The sequence below is a fragment of the Notothenia rossii genome (genome assembly GCF_949606895.1).
Source record: "Notothenia rossii genome assembly, chromosome: 3".
Lineage (NCBI taxonomy): Eukaryota > Metazoa > Chordata > Actinopteri > Perciformes > Nototheniidae > Notothenia > Notothenia rossii.
Window position 1 is genome coordinate 34,916,801 of NC_136901.1, and position 18,882 is coordinate 34,935,682.

The following is an 18,882-nucleotide window of genomic DNA, read 5'->3' on the forward strand; positions in this document are numbered from 1 at the left end:
TCATTCTCCTGATATGCTGTGGATTATCACTCTCATTTTATCTGGACTCACACCGCTCCTTCTTCTACGGTCATCCGGCTCCTGGTCTCTGCTGTCCGGGTCCCCAGCATTAGCTAGCTCCGTGCTAGCGCCACTTCACGGGATCATGCCGCCGCTCTACTCCCTGTCAGATCTCCACTCCTTTAATAACCGCCTGCCTCCGGACTGCATGGACATCCTCGCAGATAACGAAATACTCCGCAAACGCCGTCCTCCACACAGAGGCTCTGAACGTAAGTTTTTATTTCATTCCACGTCTCCACACTCCATCCCGTCCATTCGGTCCTGTCACACGCCCACACTACGCCATCACAACAAAAAACACGTGAATCTGACCAATCTCCTTCCACTTCCCCGGTCCACACAACCCCCCCCAATGCAACGTCACCTCAGAGCAGCCCTGCTCAACACACGCTCCATCCACAATAAAAGCCACATTCTGAATGAATTCATTAAAGACAATAACCTGGACTTTCTGTATCTGACCGAAACATGGCAAAAGCCCCTGGACTATTTTTCTTTAAATCAAATCACCCCAGCAGGATTCACATACATTGACAAACCTCGCCCACAAGGGCGGGGTGGTGGTATAGCTGCTATTATCAAAAAGGAAATAAAAGCTACCATAATCCCCATCCCTGATGCTTCTTCATTTGAACACCTGATCTTTAAACTCTCTGGTCCCACTCCCCTGGTCACAGCCATCATCTACCGTCCCCCGAAGCCAAACCCCTCCTTTCTCTCTGACCTCTCTGACATTCTCACTCAGCTTTCTGCCATATCCCCATCTGTTCTCCTCTTAGGGGATTTTAACATTCATATTGATGACCCGACCTGCAAATATGCCTCTGAATTTAAGGAAACCCTTCATTGCTGCAACTTCTCTCAACACATCAACTTCCCAACACACAGCCGTGGTCACATCCTGGACTTGGTCTGCTCCACTGGTCTCACCATCCATCATCTGTCCAGCCTCAATCTCCACATCTCTGATCACCTGGCCATCATCATGGATATCAACATCCCCATCCCCGCCCAAAAGCAAAAACGCACAATAACCTACAGAAACCTCAAATCCATCTCACCTTCAGCAATCACTGCCTCCATTACCTGCAAGATGTCTGCCTCCCCCCCCCCACTTTCTGAAAACCCATCTGAACTTGTGGAATATTATAACAGCACCCTCTCCTTCTGTCTCAATGAACTGGCCCCCACAAAAACTAAAAATGTCTCTTTCATACATTCCGCACCCTGGTATACCCCCGAACTCCGCCAAATGAAATCAAGGAAACGTCAACTTGAACGCCAACACAAGAAAACCACACTAACAGTCCATCTCCAAATCTACAAAGACTATCTCCAGCAGTACAGTAATGCACTCAAAGCAGCCCGGTCTAATTACTACTCACAACTCATTCAGTCTGGCTCCAGCAACCCCAAGCGTCTCTTCTCCACCATCAGCAAACTTCTCAAACCCTGTGACAACGCCACCTCGTCCTTCACCACCGAACAGTGCAACTCCTTCCTTTCGTTTTTCCAAACCAAAATCAGCAACATTTACAGCAATCTGACACCCTCATCAGCACCCCCCACCTCCTCTCCTGGCTCCCCCCCCTTCACCTCACAGCCCCTGTCCCACTTCTCCCCTGTGACCCCCATGCAACTGTCCAACTTCATGACTGGAATTAACTCCACCTGCACACTTGACCCAATGCCCTCCAAATTTGTTAAAGAAAGCCTCCCTGCCATGTCCCAGCTCATCGCCACCATCATTAACTCCTCCCTCAGATCTGGATCAGTTCCCCCCTCTCTCAAACTGGCTGCTGTCACACCCATTCTCAAAAGACCTGGACTCACACCTGACATCATGTCCAACTTCCGGCCCATCTCAAATCTCCCCTTTCTGTCAAAAATACTTGAACGTGTCATTGCCTCACAACTAAAATCCCACCTCAGCTCCAATGACCTCTTTGAGCCATTTCAATCCGGTTTCCAATCAAAACACAGCACAGAAACAGCTCTTCTGAAAATCACAAACGACCTCCTCCTCTCCTCTGACTCCGGCAACCTGAACATCCTCATCCTCCTCGACCTCACCGCAGCATTCGACACCATCAACCACACCATCCTGCTGTCCCTCCTCGAATCATCACTCAACATCACTGACACTGCACTCTCCTGGCTGAAATCCTACCTCACCGACAGACATCAGTTTATCAACATCAACAACTGCACCTCCTCCACTGCTCCTCTGTCCCAAGGCGTCCCCCAGGGTTCGGTGCTTGGCCCCCTCCTCTTCATCCTTTACATGCTCCCCCTTGGCAAAATAATTTGTCGCCACAACCTTCAATTTCACTGCTACGCCGATGACATCCAACTTTATATCTCAACAAAAACCATCACCCCCACAACACACTCCACTCTCACCAACTGTCTCTCAGAAATAAAAGCATGGATGCAAACAAACTATCTCCAACTGAACAGTGCCAAATCAGACATCATCATCATCGGCCCCCCCATCCCGTATCAAAGACATCTAGAATTTCAACTTCACCATTGACAGCCACACTCTATCTCCCCCCCCTCACATCCGCAACCTCGGAGTCATTTTCGACAGTCAGCTCAAATTCAACCACCACATAAATCACATCACCAGGACCGCCTTTTTCCACCTCAAAAACATTGCCCGTCTCCGCCCATCACTCTCCTCCTCTGCTGCTGAAATCCTGATTCATACATTCATCACTTCACGACTCGACTACTGCAATAGCATCCTCTATGGCATACCATCCAACCTCCTCAATAAACTCCAACATATCCAGAACTCTGCTGCCCGCCTCCTCACCAACACCCGCTCCCGAGACCACATCACTCCCATCCTCCAGAACCTCCACTGGCTCCCCGTCCGTCAAAGAATCCACTTCAAAGTCCTCCTCATAACTTACAAAGCCCTCAACAACCAGGCCCCCCCCTACCTCACAGACCTGCTGCACCACCACACCCCTTCCCGCTGCCTCCGCTCATCAGAAGCCAACCTCCTATCCATCCCCACCCGCACCAATCACCGGACCTGGGGGGACAGAGCCTTCTCCGTCGCTGCCCCCTCCCTCTGGAACTCACTCCCACAACCCATCAGAGACTGCACCGACCTCACCACCTTCAAAAAACTAACAAAAACTCACCTCTTCAATCTGGCTTTTCATGTGTGATTGTTTTTGTATTATTTGACTTTAACTTTAACTATATATTTATTTGTTGTTCCTTTCTTCTCTTTTCTTTTTTTTCTTCACTATTATCTGTAAAGCGTCTTTGAGCACCTGTAAAAGCGCTAACAAATTAAATCTATTATTATTATTATTTATTATAGCGGAGCCTCTGTATCATGAACCACACCTTCACCTGGTCTGGGTGCAAGGAGCAGCGCTGTGCCAGTGTAGCTGTCTGTTTCTCCGTCAGGTATGGAAACTGGTCGAAGGCCTTGTTCAGCTCTTCTGCACCATCCAGCTGTAGGTTGAACTCATTTGAGTGCACCCATATAAGCTTCTGCTCGTCAGAGACCACGGGGAGACACAACACATGGCTCTGGTTGGCCATCATGTCAACATTTGGTTCTGATAAATTCTCCTCAGGAAAGCTGGTTGTCTTTTGTATGAGCACGGAACCTCCAGAAATGTTCTGCCTCATCTTTCACATCTGTGGGGATGCAGGACTGTGGAGTAGATAACCAAAAAAGGTTGATAAAAAGAAAAATTGAATTTACTTATACAGTAAATTTCCTGAAGACACTTTTATCTTTTTGCTAGTTATGAAAAGGAAGATTTTTTTTTGCCTCAAATCTGAAACCAAAAACACAATAGTGGAGAAAATAAAGTGAAATATTCCCTCTGTGAAAGTAAAAAGGGACTTAAAACGTTAGTGATAGAAATATAGTGCAAGTAAGATAATGTTACCTTATAGTTTAACTTAATGGATATGTTATTGCATTATGGCGGAAGAAGTACACAGATGTTATACTTAAGGAAAAGTCATAATACCACAGTCTAAAAATACTTTGTTACAAATAAAAGTCCTGCATTCAAAAAGTTACTGAAGTCAAAGTAAAAAAACAATAGCAGCAAAATATACTTAAGTACCAAATCTAAAAGTACTCATTATCCAAAGTGGCCTTTTTTCGGGAAATAGATATTATATCACTGCTATAGTAATGCATTATGTGGCAATCATGTGCAGCTGTTAAAGGATCACGTAACATTAATAACTTGTTATACTGCCAGTTATTTCCATCCCTGATAGAAAATCAGAGTGTATTATTTGATTTAATGTTCGTAAAAACAACATAAAAATGCAAAAGCAAATAGTAACTAATGTTGTCAAAATGTAGTGAGTACAATATTTGCTGCCAAAATGTAGAAGTAAAAACTAGCATAACATGAAAATATTTAAGTACAAGTACCTCTAAATATACTGAAGTAAAATTAAGTAGGCCTACTTTAGTAAATGTACTCAAGTAATATATTTCAGTAAATGTTCTGCATTACCACCTCATTGGCCAGATAACACCAACATGAATAATGTTAATAGGGGTGTATATTTAAACTTATTTGTGGTAACAATTCATATGAACTAGTTAGCTAACTTTAGCTAGCAAGCTACGTTTGCTCTTGAAGTAATTTCTTCCGATTCAAGTTAGATTAACTGTATCCACGGTAACATGTACAGTAATGTTATAGCCGTTAAGTTTGACCGTTTGTTGAGCAGTAACGATCGCAATAATTTGAATAAATATCAGTTGAACATTGACTAGCTTAGCTTTTGGTTTAGCTGTTGACGTTGTTTTGTTTACATCCCTACGTTTCTGATACAGTTAACATAGGTACTTTTTATTTTCCTATAAGTAATCAATATGCTTGGCAGCTTCAAGAATACACCGATATTAGATCACTTATTTCAATTAATGACTGGTTTTGAGTCCTTACCTTTCAGCGTACTTACTTAAGTGGAGAGATGGCCTGTTAAGTATGACAGGTTTTCTGGATTGGTCAATTAAAACCGCCCCATCCAGTTACACTTAAAGTTAAGTCTTTAAGGGTTTATCTATTAAATTGGGTGTTTAAAATGATAGTATATTATAAACAGTAGTGTAGTATACATGTAGGCCTACTCAAGTAGCCTACTGTACACATTGAGGTAGGCTACTTGTACTTTAATCGAGTATTTTCAAGTTATGCTAGTTTAATACTTACATTTATTTTACATATTTAGTAAAGTTACTTTGCAGATTTAGGTTATGAAAACACATTATAAATCAACAAATATTATATTATACAGTATTATTACAGGTTAAGCCATCCAGTAGTCATTCAAATAAACCCCATCGTTACCACGTGCAACATTGAAGTGACAAACAGATAAATCCAACAATAACTTTTCTAAAAACATTTAAACATATCTGGTGCCTAAAATGGCTATTTTGCAAAACTAGTACTTTTGGTAGTTTAAGTATTGCTAATTATACTTGAGTAATTCATCTGAGTACAACTTCCACCTCTGATTATATATATATATATATATATATATATATATATATATATATATATATATATATATATATTAACTAACTATAACTATATATATTAACAAAACTATACCCTAGGTTTCCAGTTCATAAGGTACAACTGTATAGTACAATATGACAGCCCTGAAATAAATCCTATAAAGTTTGTTTGATTTTTTGTTCAAAAATGTTCAGAAGATGACTTTAATCCAACTGTATGGCTATTTTGAGACTATAGTCATATTAGCTCTACCATGACTAATATGGTATATTGATAAGGTAAGGAAATGTAAGCCTTTTTATGGTTAAAAGGGCATAGACACTATCTTACGGCTATAAAAGAGTCATTTATGTGCACACCAACGTCAACTTTCTATTCCAATGAAAGAGGCTCAAGCTGTCACACCAGACTCTGCGATACCGGCAAGCAAATATTTTGTTTACAAGGGCAACCTGTTTTTGTTAATCCACATTAAACAACGAAGGCATTCTGAAAACATGTCTGACAATCTACTAAAGAATCAAAAAGTTATCCTCTGCGACATGTGCACAGAGGACAGGAAACCGGCACGGAAGAGCTGCATGAAATGTGAGATCTCCATGTGTGTCCAGCATCTCCAGACCCACCTGACCTCTCCTGTGTTACTGCAAACACATCCTCTGACTGAACCACTGGCCTTGGGGTTTGCAGGCTTAAGCACTACTAAATCCCCCCAACATGTCAAGCTCTTGGAGTACTACTGCTTGGATGAATTTACCTGTGTGTTTGTTTCCTGCGCCATTGAAGACCAGCACCGTCTTCACAACATGAAGACCTTCTCCACGGCCCACAAAGAGCTCATGGAGAAGCTCAACGCAGATCAGCAGGCTTCACTGGTGAAAACTAATGAGGATTATGTGAATCTGGGGAAGTGGGAGAAGAGTGAAAGAGAGGAGCTTGGTCGCTCCTGTCTGCGTCTCGTTGAAGCTGTGACCAGCCTGCGTGATATTGCTCTGATCAGCGTCCAGAGTTCAGTCTCTGCCCGTATGGTGGCCAGCAAAACCAGCAAAAGCAGAATGCAAGCAGCACAGAAGGAGAAGGACACCTTCAGATTCCTGCAGATGTATTCTCAGGTGCATCAGGATTTGGAGAAGGCCAAGGCTGTGGACCTGAGAAAAGGGTTGGAGCCTGGCAGTGACCGGGACTGTTACGGTTGAGTGAAGCAGGCAGGGCCCAAATGCAGAATAAACTGAAAAAATACCTTTATTTCAAGGTCTAGAGGCACAAACAGAACACTAACCCGAGAACACAGTCAAAGACAAACAATGAACCAACAATGACAGATAGAAAAATCTGAACTTAAATACACAGAAGACTAATCACACAAACAAGACACAGGTGAGGAGGGAGGAGAAAACACAGGGGCACCAGGTGAACACAATCGGGTAATTAGGTAGGAGGGAAAACAGACAGACAGCAACAAGCAAGACAGGAGGTGAAGACTTTTCAAAATAAAACATGAAACCAAAGACAGAAAAAGACAAGACAAAACACAGACAGATCGTGACATTACCCCACCATCAAGGGACGGATCCCAGACGTCCCAAAACACACAAAACAAATGTCCAGAAAAAAAAAACGTCCAGCAGAGTGGGTGGAGGGGGACCGGAGGAGGGACACAAAACTAGGGCCACCAGGGTGGGTGGAGGGGGTCTGGAGGACGGGTTTTGGGCTGACAGCCCAGGAGCACAGTGGAGGACCCGGAAGGGATCTCGGGCGGACGGCCCGGGGGCAAGGCAGAAGCCGAAAAGGGGGACTCGGGCGGACGGCCCGGGGGCAAGGCAGAGTCCAAGGTGGGGGTCTCGGGGGGACGGCCCGGGGACAAGGCAGAGTCCATGGTGGGGCGAAGGCCACAGCGGGCAAACTCAGGGGGCCGAGCATGAGGGCGAAGGCAGCGGCAGGAAGAGTCAGAGGGCCGGGCCCGAGGGCGATGACCGCGGCACTCAGGGGGCCGGGCTCGAGGGCGAAGACCGCGGCTCTCAGGGGATCTGGCTCGAGGGCGAAGACCGCGGCTATCAGGGGGCCGGGCTCGAGGGCGAAGACCGCGGCTCTCAGGGGGCCGGGCTCAAGGGCGAAGGCCAGACAGCTCCGGAGGCCGGGCAGGACCAGGTGTCGGCCGAACAGGAACCGGAGCCGGTGGGACAGGCTTCGACAGGATCCCCCACGGAAGAGAACCAGAAGTTGGCAGGACCCCCGGCGAGACAGGTGATGGCGGGGCCTCCAACGGAACAGGACAAGGGGTTGGCAGGACCCCCGGCAGAAGAGTTGTCGGCGGGACCTCCAACGGGACTGGACATGGAGTTGGCAGGAACCCCAGCGGAAACCTCCAACGGCACTTGAGTAGGGACTTGAGTAGGGACTAGAGAAGGGACTAGAGTAGGAACTGGAGAGGGGACTTGAGATGGAACTGGAGAGGGGACTTGAGAGGGGACTCGAGAGTTGACTTGTAAGGAGACTTGAGAGGGAACTCGAGAGGTGACTTGAGAGGGGACTCGAGAGGGAACTCGAGAGCGGACTCGAGAGGGGACTCGAGACGGGACTCGAGAAGGAACTTGAGAGGTGACTGGAGAGGTGACTGGAGAGGGGACTTGAGAGGGGACTCGAGAGGGAACTCGAGAGTTGACTTGTAAGGAGACTCGAGAGGGGACTCGAGAGGGAACTCGAGAAGGAACTTGAAAGTAGACTTGAGAGGTGACTGGAGAGGGGACTTGAGAGGGAACTCGAGAGAAGACTCGAGAGGGAACTCGAGAAGGAACTTGAGAAGAGACTTGAGGTGACTGGAGAAGTGACTGGAGAGGGGACTTGAGAGGGGACTCGAGAGGGAACTCGAGAGTTGACTTGTAAGGAGACTCGAGAGGGGACTCGAGAGGGAACTCGAGAAGGAACTTGAGAGGAGACTTGAGAGGTGAATGGAGAGGGGATTTGAGAGGGAACTTGAGAGGTGACTTGAAAGGAGACTCGAGAGGGGACTTGAGAGGGGACTCGAGAGGTGACTGGAGGGGGAACTCGAGAGGGAACTGGAGGGGGAACTCGAGAGGGAACTTGTGAGGGAACTCGAAAGGAAACTCGAGAGGAGACTCGAGAGGGGACTCGAGAGGGGACTTGAGAGGGGACTAGAGAGGGAACTCGAAAGTTGACTTGTAAGGAGACTTGAAAGAGAACTCGAGAGGTGACTTAGAAGGGACTCGAGAGGAGACTTGAGAGGGGACTCGAGAAGGAACTTGAGAGGGGACTCGAGAGGGGACTCGAGAGGGGGTATTCGAGAGGGAACTCGAGAGTTCACTTGTAAGGAGACTTGAGAGTGGACTTGAGAAGGAACTTGAGAGAAAACTTGAGACTGTCGGTTCGCCGACAGAACACGGTGGGCTGGTGTCGGCCGGTACGCCGACAGGACACGGGGAGCTGGCGTCGGCCGGTACGCCGACAGGACACGGGGAGCTGGCGTCGGCCGGAGAGCCAACAGGAGACGAGGTGCTGGAGTCGGTCGGTACGCCGACAGGACACGGGGAGCTAGCGTCGGCCGGAGAGCCAGTACTGGAGCCGAAACCATGGCTGCTGGGGCCGGTTCTGGAGCCGGAACCATGGCTGTTGGGCAAGGAACAGAAGCCTGGATCCTGGCTGTGTAAGCCAGGTAATGGAGCACGGAAGCATGGCTGTGTGGGCCGATACTGGTGCACGGATCCATGGCTTTGTGGGCCGGTTCTGGAGCCGGAACCATGGCTGCTGGGGCCAGAAACGAAGCTAGGACCATGGCTGCTGGGGCCAGAATTGGGGCTGGAACCATGGCTGCTGGGGCCGGTACTGGAGCCGCGACCATGTTTGCTGGGGCCTGTACTGGAGCATGGCTTCTGGGGCTCGGGCTGCTAGCCTGGACCTGCAACTCCTTCTCTTAGGAGCCTTTTGGAGGCTCCGTGGACCTCCAAAAGCCAGAGGAGCACCCGAGTACGAATCCTGGACAGGAGCAGGAAATGGGGAAGAAGCAGGGGTTGACTCCAGACGGAACACACCGAGACGTACGGCGTCAGGTTGGGAATTGGGAGGCAGGGGGCTAGCATGCCTGGGGCTAGCAGGCTGGGAATCACATGTTGAAAGGAAGTCCAAAATCCAGTCAGGTAAGAACTCAACAAAACATGGTTTCTCTGCTGCCAACCGGTGTGCCTCCACCTCTTCTGCCGAACACTGGACGCTCCCTTCCACCAATCAAAGCAGCAAGCCAGATAAAAGGTAAAATGCTGTAATTCTACCTCAAATGGATCATCTGCTGGGTCCATTTGTGGTTGGTTCATTCTGTTACGGTTGAGTGAAGCAGGCAAGACCCAAATGCAGAATAAACTGAAAAAATACCTTTATTTCAAGGTCTAGAGCAGTGGTTCTCAGGGGCGCGAGAGACCAGGAGGAAAAATGGTTATTAAAAAATAAAAATAAATAAAAATCATAATTTCAAAAATGATTGATTCGAGAATAATATGATTCAGTACAGTACTATTACGTCTGGGTCTCTGTGTTTCATTAAAGCTCGGCTCTGTGTGTGTGTGGAACGAGCCATTTTGTGTGCGCGCGAGAGAGAGCGCACCGGTACCGGAGATCGTTGTTGTTAGCTTCTGGTGCTAGCGAACTACGCTAACGGATGTTCTTCAACAACAAAGTGGAGGAGAGTCCTCTCCTGTCAGACTGAGAGACTCTCTCAGTGTTATTTCAGTGGGTCTCAAATGTTTTGGTCAACATTAATGTAAACAATTATTTCCGAGGCGCACGTTTATATGATCATTATAGTTCTAAAAAAATAAGACAAGAAATGAAAAACAGGTATGAAAAACTATATGACAGTAAAACAAGAATAACGTTTAAAAGGGTGATTTGTGAAATATCCATAAAGAAAAAGTTAATCTGTTAACAGTTCTGTTTCATATGGGTGTTGAGAGAGGTATCCATAGATCTCTTCATTTTGCTCTCAAAGTGCACCAGATTGATACATTTAACTTCAATATTTAAAAATACATCTTGACCCTATGTGAGGTCCACACACCACCTATAAACACAGCACTTTACCCCTGCTTACACCTATATGCCGTGAACTGATTATCGAGCCTTCATTGTAGCAGTCGCGGGTACACTGTGTATTTGCGTGGGGATTGTTGCAGTAGAAAATTCCGCTGTAGCGCCCGGTACATTAATGGGAAACCCTAAATGTTTTGAGCACCCTCTATGAAACGTCAAGCTACCCCACAGCACCCCCAAAATAAATCTCTGGTGCTGCCAATGAGCCTGACTATTTGTGTTGGGGGGGGCCCGACTTTTTTTTTTCTCCAAAGGGGGGGCCTGACAGAAAAAGTTTGAGAACCACTGGTCTAGAGGCACAAACAGAACACTAACCCAAGAACACAGTCAAAGAAAAACAATGAACCAACAATGACAGGCAGAAAAACCAGAACTTAAATACACACAAGACTAATCACACAAACAAGACACAGGTGAGGAGGGAGGAGAAAACACAGGGGCACCAGGTGAACACAATCGGGTAATTAGGTAGGAGGGAAAACAGACAGACAGCAACAGGCAAGACAGGAGATGAAGACTTTTCAAAATAAAACATGAAACCAAAGACAGAAAAAGACAAGACAAAACACAACACAGACCGATTGTGACAGAGACAAACTGTTTAAGGAGATAAGACAGAATGGGGAGGAAATGGAGAAGCAAGCCGGCCACTTCTGGGGATCCTTGCTCACCCTGGTTGACCCAGAGAACCACCAGGAGCTTGTTGCTACTGGTTCAAACCTGATCTTTGACCCCCTGATTTTCGGCCCTGCCATGTCACTGTCCGAACACAAAAGGAAGGTTTTCTACAGTAGTTCATCAGAGCAATGTACTGCCACTCTTCTGATCCGTAGCACCCTGTCAACTCCAAACTTCCAGAGGTGGATGGTCTGTTTTTCCCAGGACTCTGACTGGAACATTGGTTTATGTGACAAACAGTCTGCAAAAAACGTCATGGATGGACCGGTCTATGGTCTGCGCTGCGAAGATAATAAGCTCAGCTCTCTCACAACAGAAAATGAGGATTCCTCTGATACATCAGTCAGTTCCACAGGGATGCAGACACATTTCATGACCCCAACAAAGAAAAAACACAACGTTTTCTCTGCACTACTCACACAAAATGGAGATGAGGCAGCACCACGACCTGAAGCGGTGGAAGTGTTTTGGAACTTTGTTGGCTCCTCGCTGTCCTTCTTCAGCAGAACCGGACAGCACCAGAGGGAAGAAATAATCACAATAAAGGCGATTCCCAGCAACTGGGACCTGGCACCCTTCGTTCAAGTAGAAAAGAAAAACGCCCAAAATATCCAACAGAACCCATGGCAATGCACATGTGGGAAGGCTTACAACTATTACAAAAATCGATACAGTGATGGAAGCCGCAACTACAGCCCTCATCAAGATAAGTGTTCCTGTGGAGCAGTTATTGGGGGCGTTTGCATCACAGAGGTGGTTTGTGAGTTTCTGTAATGGGTCGGAAAATGCTGATCATTGAACAAAGCTCAGAAGTGCAAGTATCTGCTTTTATTGGATTCATATAAATGTAATTGATGATATGTTGACTTGCTGTCAAATGTAAATATAGTGCCTTTAGTGCAAACAATATGTTGTGATTCTTTATAGTGAACAACTTACACACGGTAGCCAATGTGATCTTCAGCTGTCTCCATGGCAGTGTATTTTGGGAGTTGGTTATGTTTCTACTGTTTCTGCCTGACAGTTGAAGGTGTTTGTCTCCCTCTAGAGGTGTTGAATGTGTAATTGCTTTCACATTTTAGTGATCTTACACTGCATGGTTTTAAATCAAAAAGAAAAGTAATTCTAGCTTTTTGTATCCTACTCACATTGTGATCTGTGGATGAACTGATCAACAATAAAGCCATAAAAAAAGAGTAAGATTTGGAATGCTTTTATTGACTGATTAAGACAAGTGTATTTGAAAAAACGGCATTTCAATTGGACATTTTAACACCAATGTGACAATAAGCAAAGGAAACAACACAGTTAATGTAGGACTAACTACACGCTCATGGTGTAAAACTGAAAAGGAATGACCCGTTGATGTAGAGGCTGTAATGATTCATAAATGAATTGTTAACGTCAGCCAACACACTTTGGTACTGGATAACACCTCTGCTGTGAATTGAGCACTTCATTACTATGTACTGTACTGTACGCACTATAGTACTGTGGTCTAGTATTCAGCATATACTGGTCCAAGTATAGAAGAGAAGCCCTGCGTGTGGCCTCCACCCTCCTACACGCCGCTGGACGCCTGCTTATCACTACCGCCTCCATGATCCGTCGCATTATCGAAGGCGCAGAGCTCTGGCAGCAGCAGAGGAGAGTACAAAGCCAGCTGGAACTGACCTGCCTAGACGTATCATAGAGCAACTTGGACTGGTCATATTGTTGAATAAATAGGGATCTTTAACGCGTGAAGACCTGTAGTAACAACAGAGGAAGCTTTTTGAATGTAGCTGGATAACATGAGAACAACTGTCATCTGTTTTTCTATTGTTTGTGCAATATATTTCACATAATATTCTAGAATTGTCCTTTGTTTTTGGTAACTATTTTTCTATTTGCTTTGAGATTACAGCCGCTGTTCACTGATCATTTTGTCAGTTTAGGAGTGTTTCGATGTAAATAAAGACAAGAAGAGTCATGTTCAAACAACAAACTGTTTTACTTGAACGACAATAAAAACGTCTGCACGGTACAAAAGGAAATCGTTGATGTGAAAATAGCATCTACGTTGCAAATGAGAAAAGACTGTACATACATCATAACCGCAAACAGGTCAAGTAATAACAATAACAGAATAACAGAGATACATTCCATGTGAAAGAGGAGGCAAATGCATGTGAACAAATGTCTTTCAAAAACACAAAATCAAAGTGAACACCTTCTTCTGATGCCTCCTTTAAAACGTGAACAGAGGATTCAATGACTTCCCATTGAGGGGTTATTCGGTGCACAGGATTTGACCTCCTTCTTTCACAGTGCTCTCAGGCTCTGCCGGTACCTGACGTTGGCAACGGCCTGGCCGTATTGCTCGCTATTCATCCAGTGCGGCCTGAATCTCTTGATATAATAGCGCATGTCTCCGTACCAATGAACCAACCTGTGGCGCGGCATTCCAACCACCTCAGCCAGCCTGCTGTACGCCTCAACGTCTGGATACTGGCATTCCGTGAAAGCCTCCTTCATCCTCAACAACTGAAACTGCCTCTTTGTTTTGGGTACCACACGGGTGGGAAGTGCCCTTTTTTTTTTATAGTTGCCTCCATTGGTGGTTGTTGACTCGGTTTGTGTCTGCGTTTCTGATTTCTCCTCACAGTGACTTTTCTCAGGGGTCTTTCCATTATTAGAGGTAGAAGGAGGAGTGTCGTCATTTTTTCCCAGCACTTCTGTCTGGTTGTCAGTGAGAGGAGGCATGCTGGGGGCCTGAGTTTGAACCAAAGGGATGAGCAGGGGCATTGCATCCTGTGTCTCATTGGGTACCCCACTTTCAGGGACAGACGCTTTTGCTTTTGCCTTCCTATTCCTTTCGGTAAAAAGCGCTATCTCCGACTGAGTGGACTTCTGACACTCACTTCCTCTGTTTGCTTCTTTTGCCATCCCCACAATATTCTCCTCCGCTTGCTTTGTTTTTTTAATTCCCACCTCGTCTGTCACCGTCATACTTTTCCGCTTCCTCTGAGTATTCCTTTTCTTTTCTTCTACTTTTCCATCCTTGTCTTTCTTCATTAGCTGCTCCTGTCTCATTCTTCTCTCCAATAGTTCATCAGCCTCCACATTTCCCCCACTTCTCCTTCCCTCACTTGCACCCTGTTCCTCCCTAACCTCTCCTGCCTTCTTCCCATCAGGTGTTTTACATTTATTTTTTTTGTCTCCATCCTCTTTCTGTTCCCCCTTCCTGGTTTGCAGCTCTGCCTCCCCCAAACTCAACTTGAACTGCCTCCGAACCTTCCTGATGTCTTTAAATTCCCAGCTGATGCCATAGCGGAGCCTCTGTATCATGAACCACACCTTCACCTGGTCTGGGTGCAAGGAGCAGCGCTGTGCCAGTGTAGCTGTCTGTTTCTCCGTCAGGTATGGAAACTGGTCGAAGGCCTTGTTCAGCTCTTCTGCACCATCCAGCTGTAGGTTGAAATCATTTGAGTGCACCCATATAAGCTTCTGCTCGTCAGAGACCACGGGGAGACACAACACATGGCTCTGGTTGGCCATCATGTCAACATTTCGTTCTGATAAATTCTCCTCAGGAAAGCTGGTTGTCTTTTGTATGAGCAGGGAACTTCCAGACATGTTCTGCCTCATCTTTCACATCTGTGGGGATGCAGGACTGTAGAGTAGATAAACAAAAAAGGTTGATAAAAAGAAAATTGAATTTACTTATACAGTACATTTCCTGAAGACACTTTTATCTTTTTGCTAGTTATGAAAAGGAAGATTTTTTTGCCTAAAATCTGAAACCAAAAACAGAATATTGGAGAAAATAAAGTGAAATATTCCCTCAGTGAAAGTAAAAAGGGACTTAAAACGTTAGTGATAGAAATATAGTGCAAGTAAGATAATGTTACCTTATAGTTTAACTTAATGGATATGTTATTGCATTATGGCGGAAGAAGTACACAGATGTTATACTTAAGGAAAAGTCATAATACCACAGTCTAAAAATACTTTGTTACAAATAAAAGTCCTGCATTCAAAAAGTTACTCAAGTCAAAGTAAAAAAACAATAGCAGCAAAATATACTTAGGTACCAAATCTAAAAGTACTCATTATCCAAAGTGGCCTTTTTTCGGGAAATAGATATTATATCACTGCTATCATGTGCAGCTGTAAAGGATCACGTAACATTAATAACTTGTTATACTGCCAGTTATTTCCATCCCTGATAGAACATCATAGTGTATTATTTGATTTAATGTTCGCAAAAACAACATAAAAATGCAAAAGCAAATAGTAACTAATGTTGTCAAAAAATGTAGTGAGTAAATATTTGCTGCCAAAATGTAGAAGTAAAAACTAGCATAACATGAAAATACTCAAGTACAAGTACCTCTAAATATACTGAAGTAAAATTAAGTAGGCCTACTTTAGTAAATGTACTTAAGTAATATATTTCAGTAAGTGTTCTTCATTACCACCTCATTGGCCAGATAACACCAACATGAATAACGTTAATAGGGGTGTATATTTAAACTTATTTGTGGTAACAATTCATATGAACTAGTTAGCTAACTTTAGCTAGCAAGCTACGTTTGCTGTTGAAGTAATTTCTTCCGATTCAAGTTAGGTTAACTGTATCCACGGTAACATGTACAGTAATGTTATAGCCGTTAACTTTGACCGTTTGTTGAGCAGTAACGATCGCAATAATTTGAATAATATCAGTTGAACATTGACTAGCTTAGCTTTTGGTTTAGCTGTTGACGTTGTTTTGTTTACATCCCTACGTTTGTGATACAGTTAACATAGGTACTTTTTATTTTCCTATAAGTAATCAATATACTTGGCAGCTTCAAGAATACACCGATATTAGATCACTTATCTCAATTAATGACTGGTTTTGAGTCCTTACCTTTCAGCGTACTTACTTAAGTGGAGAGATGGCCTGTTAAGTATGACAGGTTTTCTGGATTGGTCAATTAAAACCGCCCCATCCAGTTAAACTTAAAGTTAATTCTTCAAGCGTTTATCTATTAAATTGGGTGTTTAAAATGATAGTATATTATAAACAGTAGTGTAGTATACATGTAGGCCTACTCAAGTAGCCTACTGTGCACATTGAGGTACTTGTACTTTAGTCGAGTATTTTCAAGTTATGCTAGTTTAATAGTTACATTTATTTTACATATTTAGTAAAGTTACTTTGCAGATTTAGGTTATGAATACACATTATAAATCAACAAATATTATATTATACAGTATTATTACAGGTTAGGCTATCCAGTAGTCATTCAAATCAACCCCACCTGTTAGGGTGTGTGGAAAAATAGGACCCAAATGCAGAATGAGGAGGAAGCAGGTTTCAAAAGGAAACAAAAAGGCGAGCTTTATTTCCCAAAAGCCGAACAAAACAAGAATCCAGGTACAGGTACGAGGCAAAACAAGAATCCACTAACAGGTACGAGGTAGCGTCCAAACAAAGGTGACAGTGACCCACATGAAGGGGAACAGGAATGAGGCGCGGGAAGGTATTTTGAGTGCGGGTGCTGAGGTGCTGGACTCCAGTGAACACTATTACGGGCACTATAGAGCACGCACAAAAAAACTCCCCACACGCAAACACACAGTAAACCCGCGACTGTTACAATGAAGGCTCGATAATCAGCTCACGGCATATAGGCAGGGGTAAAGTGCTATTTTTTACGAGTGGGGAGCGGACCTCACCTCCTTTAGGGGGGTCCGGGGGGATGCTCCCCCGGGAAGATTTTTTTTAAATATTGAAGTTAAAAGCATCAATCTGGTGCCCTTTGAGAGCAACATTAAGAGATCGATGGATACATCTCTCAACACCCAGATGAAACACAACTGTAAGCAGATGTTCTTTTTCTTTATGGATATTTTACAAATCACTCCCCTTTCAATCTGTATTCTTGTTTTACTGCCATATAGTATTTCATAATTGTTTTTCCTTTATTCTCTTATTTTTTTTATAACTATAATGATCATATGAAGGTGTGCCGCGGAAATAATATTTTGAATAATTTTTGACCAAACCGTTTGAGACCCACTGAGATAACTTAGACTAAAGTTAACTATCTAAACACTCAGAGAGTCCTTTAGCTCACCTGAGCCTCTCAGTCTGAGAGGAGAGCTCTCCTCCAGCTTGTTGTGGAACAAACAGCTCCGTATGTCCGTTAGTGCAGCTAGCTAACCAGATGCTAACAACACGGTCCCTGCTGCTGGCACCGGTCCCTCTCTCTCTCCCCCTCTCTCACACACACTAAATGCGCTATTTCCGCACACACACAGAGCCGCGAGCTTGAATGACACAAGCACACTTTTATTTCCATCCAACTCTCTGATTGGTCTGGTGTCTTGCCTCTGTTGCATTCACTGAACACGGGAAATTACAGTTCTGCCGTCCTTTCTAGTGTCTTGATGAGGTTCACGTAAAGCACGGTTAATGTATTATATTATTGAGGTAGAATTGTCCGGGGCTACAGAAAAAACATTCGGGGCAGGCCAAAATATCATTTTACCAACAATGTGGAATTTATTGGCTACATATTACACAGATTATGCACAGCGGGAGCAGCAATAACCGTCAAATAATAATTCAGACAGGGGAGCTCCGCACCCCCTGCCTGCCGCTAGGGGGTGCTGCAGCGCCCTCAGCACCCCCCTTCCCGCGCCCAATGACAAATAATGAACCAACACTGAACACAGGAAGAGACAAGACTAAATATAGAGAGGGGTAATCACAAGACGAGAAACAGCCGGGCAGGGGAGGAGAAACACAAGGGCGACAGGTGAACACAATCAGACAATTAGACACACCAGGGAAACTAACGACAGGGGAAAAACACAGGAAGAAGGACCAGACAATAAACACAAAGGAAAACACCCATAACCAGACATACAAAACTACAAACGTGACAAAACATGAGAATCCTGACACCACCGTTACCAAGTGCAACATTGAAGTGACAAACAGATAAATCCAACAATAACTTTTCTAAAAACATCTAAACATATCTGGTGCCTAAAATGGCTATTTTGCATAACGAGTACTTTTTTGCGACTTATACTTGAGTAATTCATCTGAGTACAACTTCCACCTCTGATTATAGATATTATTTAATAAACTATACCCTAGGTTTCCAGTTCATAAGGTACAACTTATGCAATATGACAGCCCTGACATAAATCCCATAAAGTTTGGTTGATTTTTTGTTCAAAAATGTTCAGAAGATGACTTTAATCCAACTGTATGGTTATTTTGAGACTATAGTCATATTAGCTCTACCATGACTAATATGGATAAAGTTTCATATTAGAAACAGAGCAGGATTCATTTCAATACATTAGCTTAAGCTGGGTGTACTGTACGTGGTGAGTGGGTGTAAATTCTTTCTGTAGGTAATAATTAATCGTTTTTGACTGATAAGGTAAGGAAATGTAAGCATTTTTATGGTTAAAAGGGCATAGACACTTTCTTACGGCTATAAAAGAGTCATTTATGTGCACA

The 18,882-nt window shown here is 44.4% G+C and overlaps 1 protein-coding gene across 9 annotated transcripts; it reads right to left on the bottom strand.

Annotated features, from left to right (window-relative positions):
- Nucleotides 1–3,621: 3,621 nt before the first annotated feature.
- On the bottom strand, nt 3,622–18,011 carry LOC307031789 (uncharacterized protein). Of its 9 annotated transcripts, none has more exons than XR_013806070.1 (2): nt 5,032–5,576; nt 3,622–3,748 (listed from the first exon to the last, which is right to left on the bottom strand). XR_013806070.1 is itself a non-coding variant. In XM_079669192.1 (2 exons), the coding sequence occupies exon 2, from the start codon at nt 14,997–14,999 to the stop codon at nt 13,674–13,676; it is 1,326 nt and encodes a 441-aa protein (XP_079525318.1). In that variant the 5' UTR covers nt 15,000–15,024; nt 17,480–17,993; the 3' UTR covers nt 13,344–13,673. The 9 variants fall into 9 exon arrangements, 3 of the variants coding, with proteins under 3 accessions (XP_079525318.1, XP_079525319.1, XP_079525320.1); XR_013806071.1 differs by having other exon boundaries at nt 5,016–5,576; XR_013806072.1 differs by lacking the exon at nt 5,032–5,576 and adding an exon at nt 6,352–6,666 and having other exon boundaries at nt 3,646–3,748.
- Nucleotides 18,012–18,882: the final 871 nt, after the last annotated feature.

What these genes read in the sequence shown, in the direction of transcription:
- LOC307031789 (XM_079669192.1), bottom strand. Translation starts at nt 14,999, where the DNA reads ATGAGGCAGAACATGTCTGGAAGTTCCCTGCTCATACAAAAGACAACC.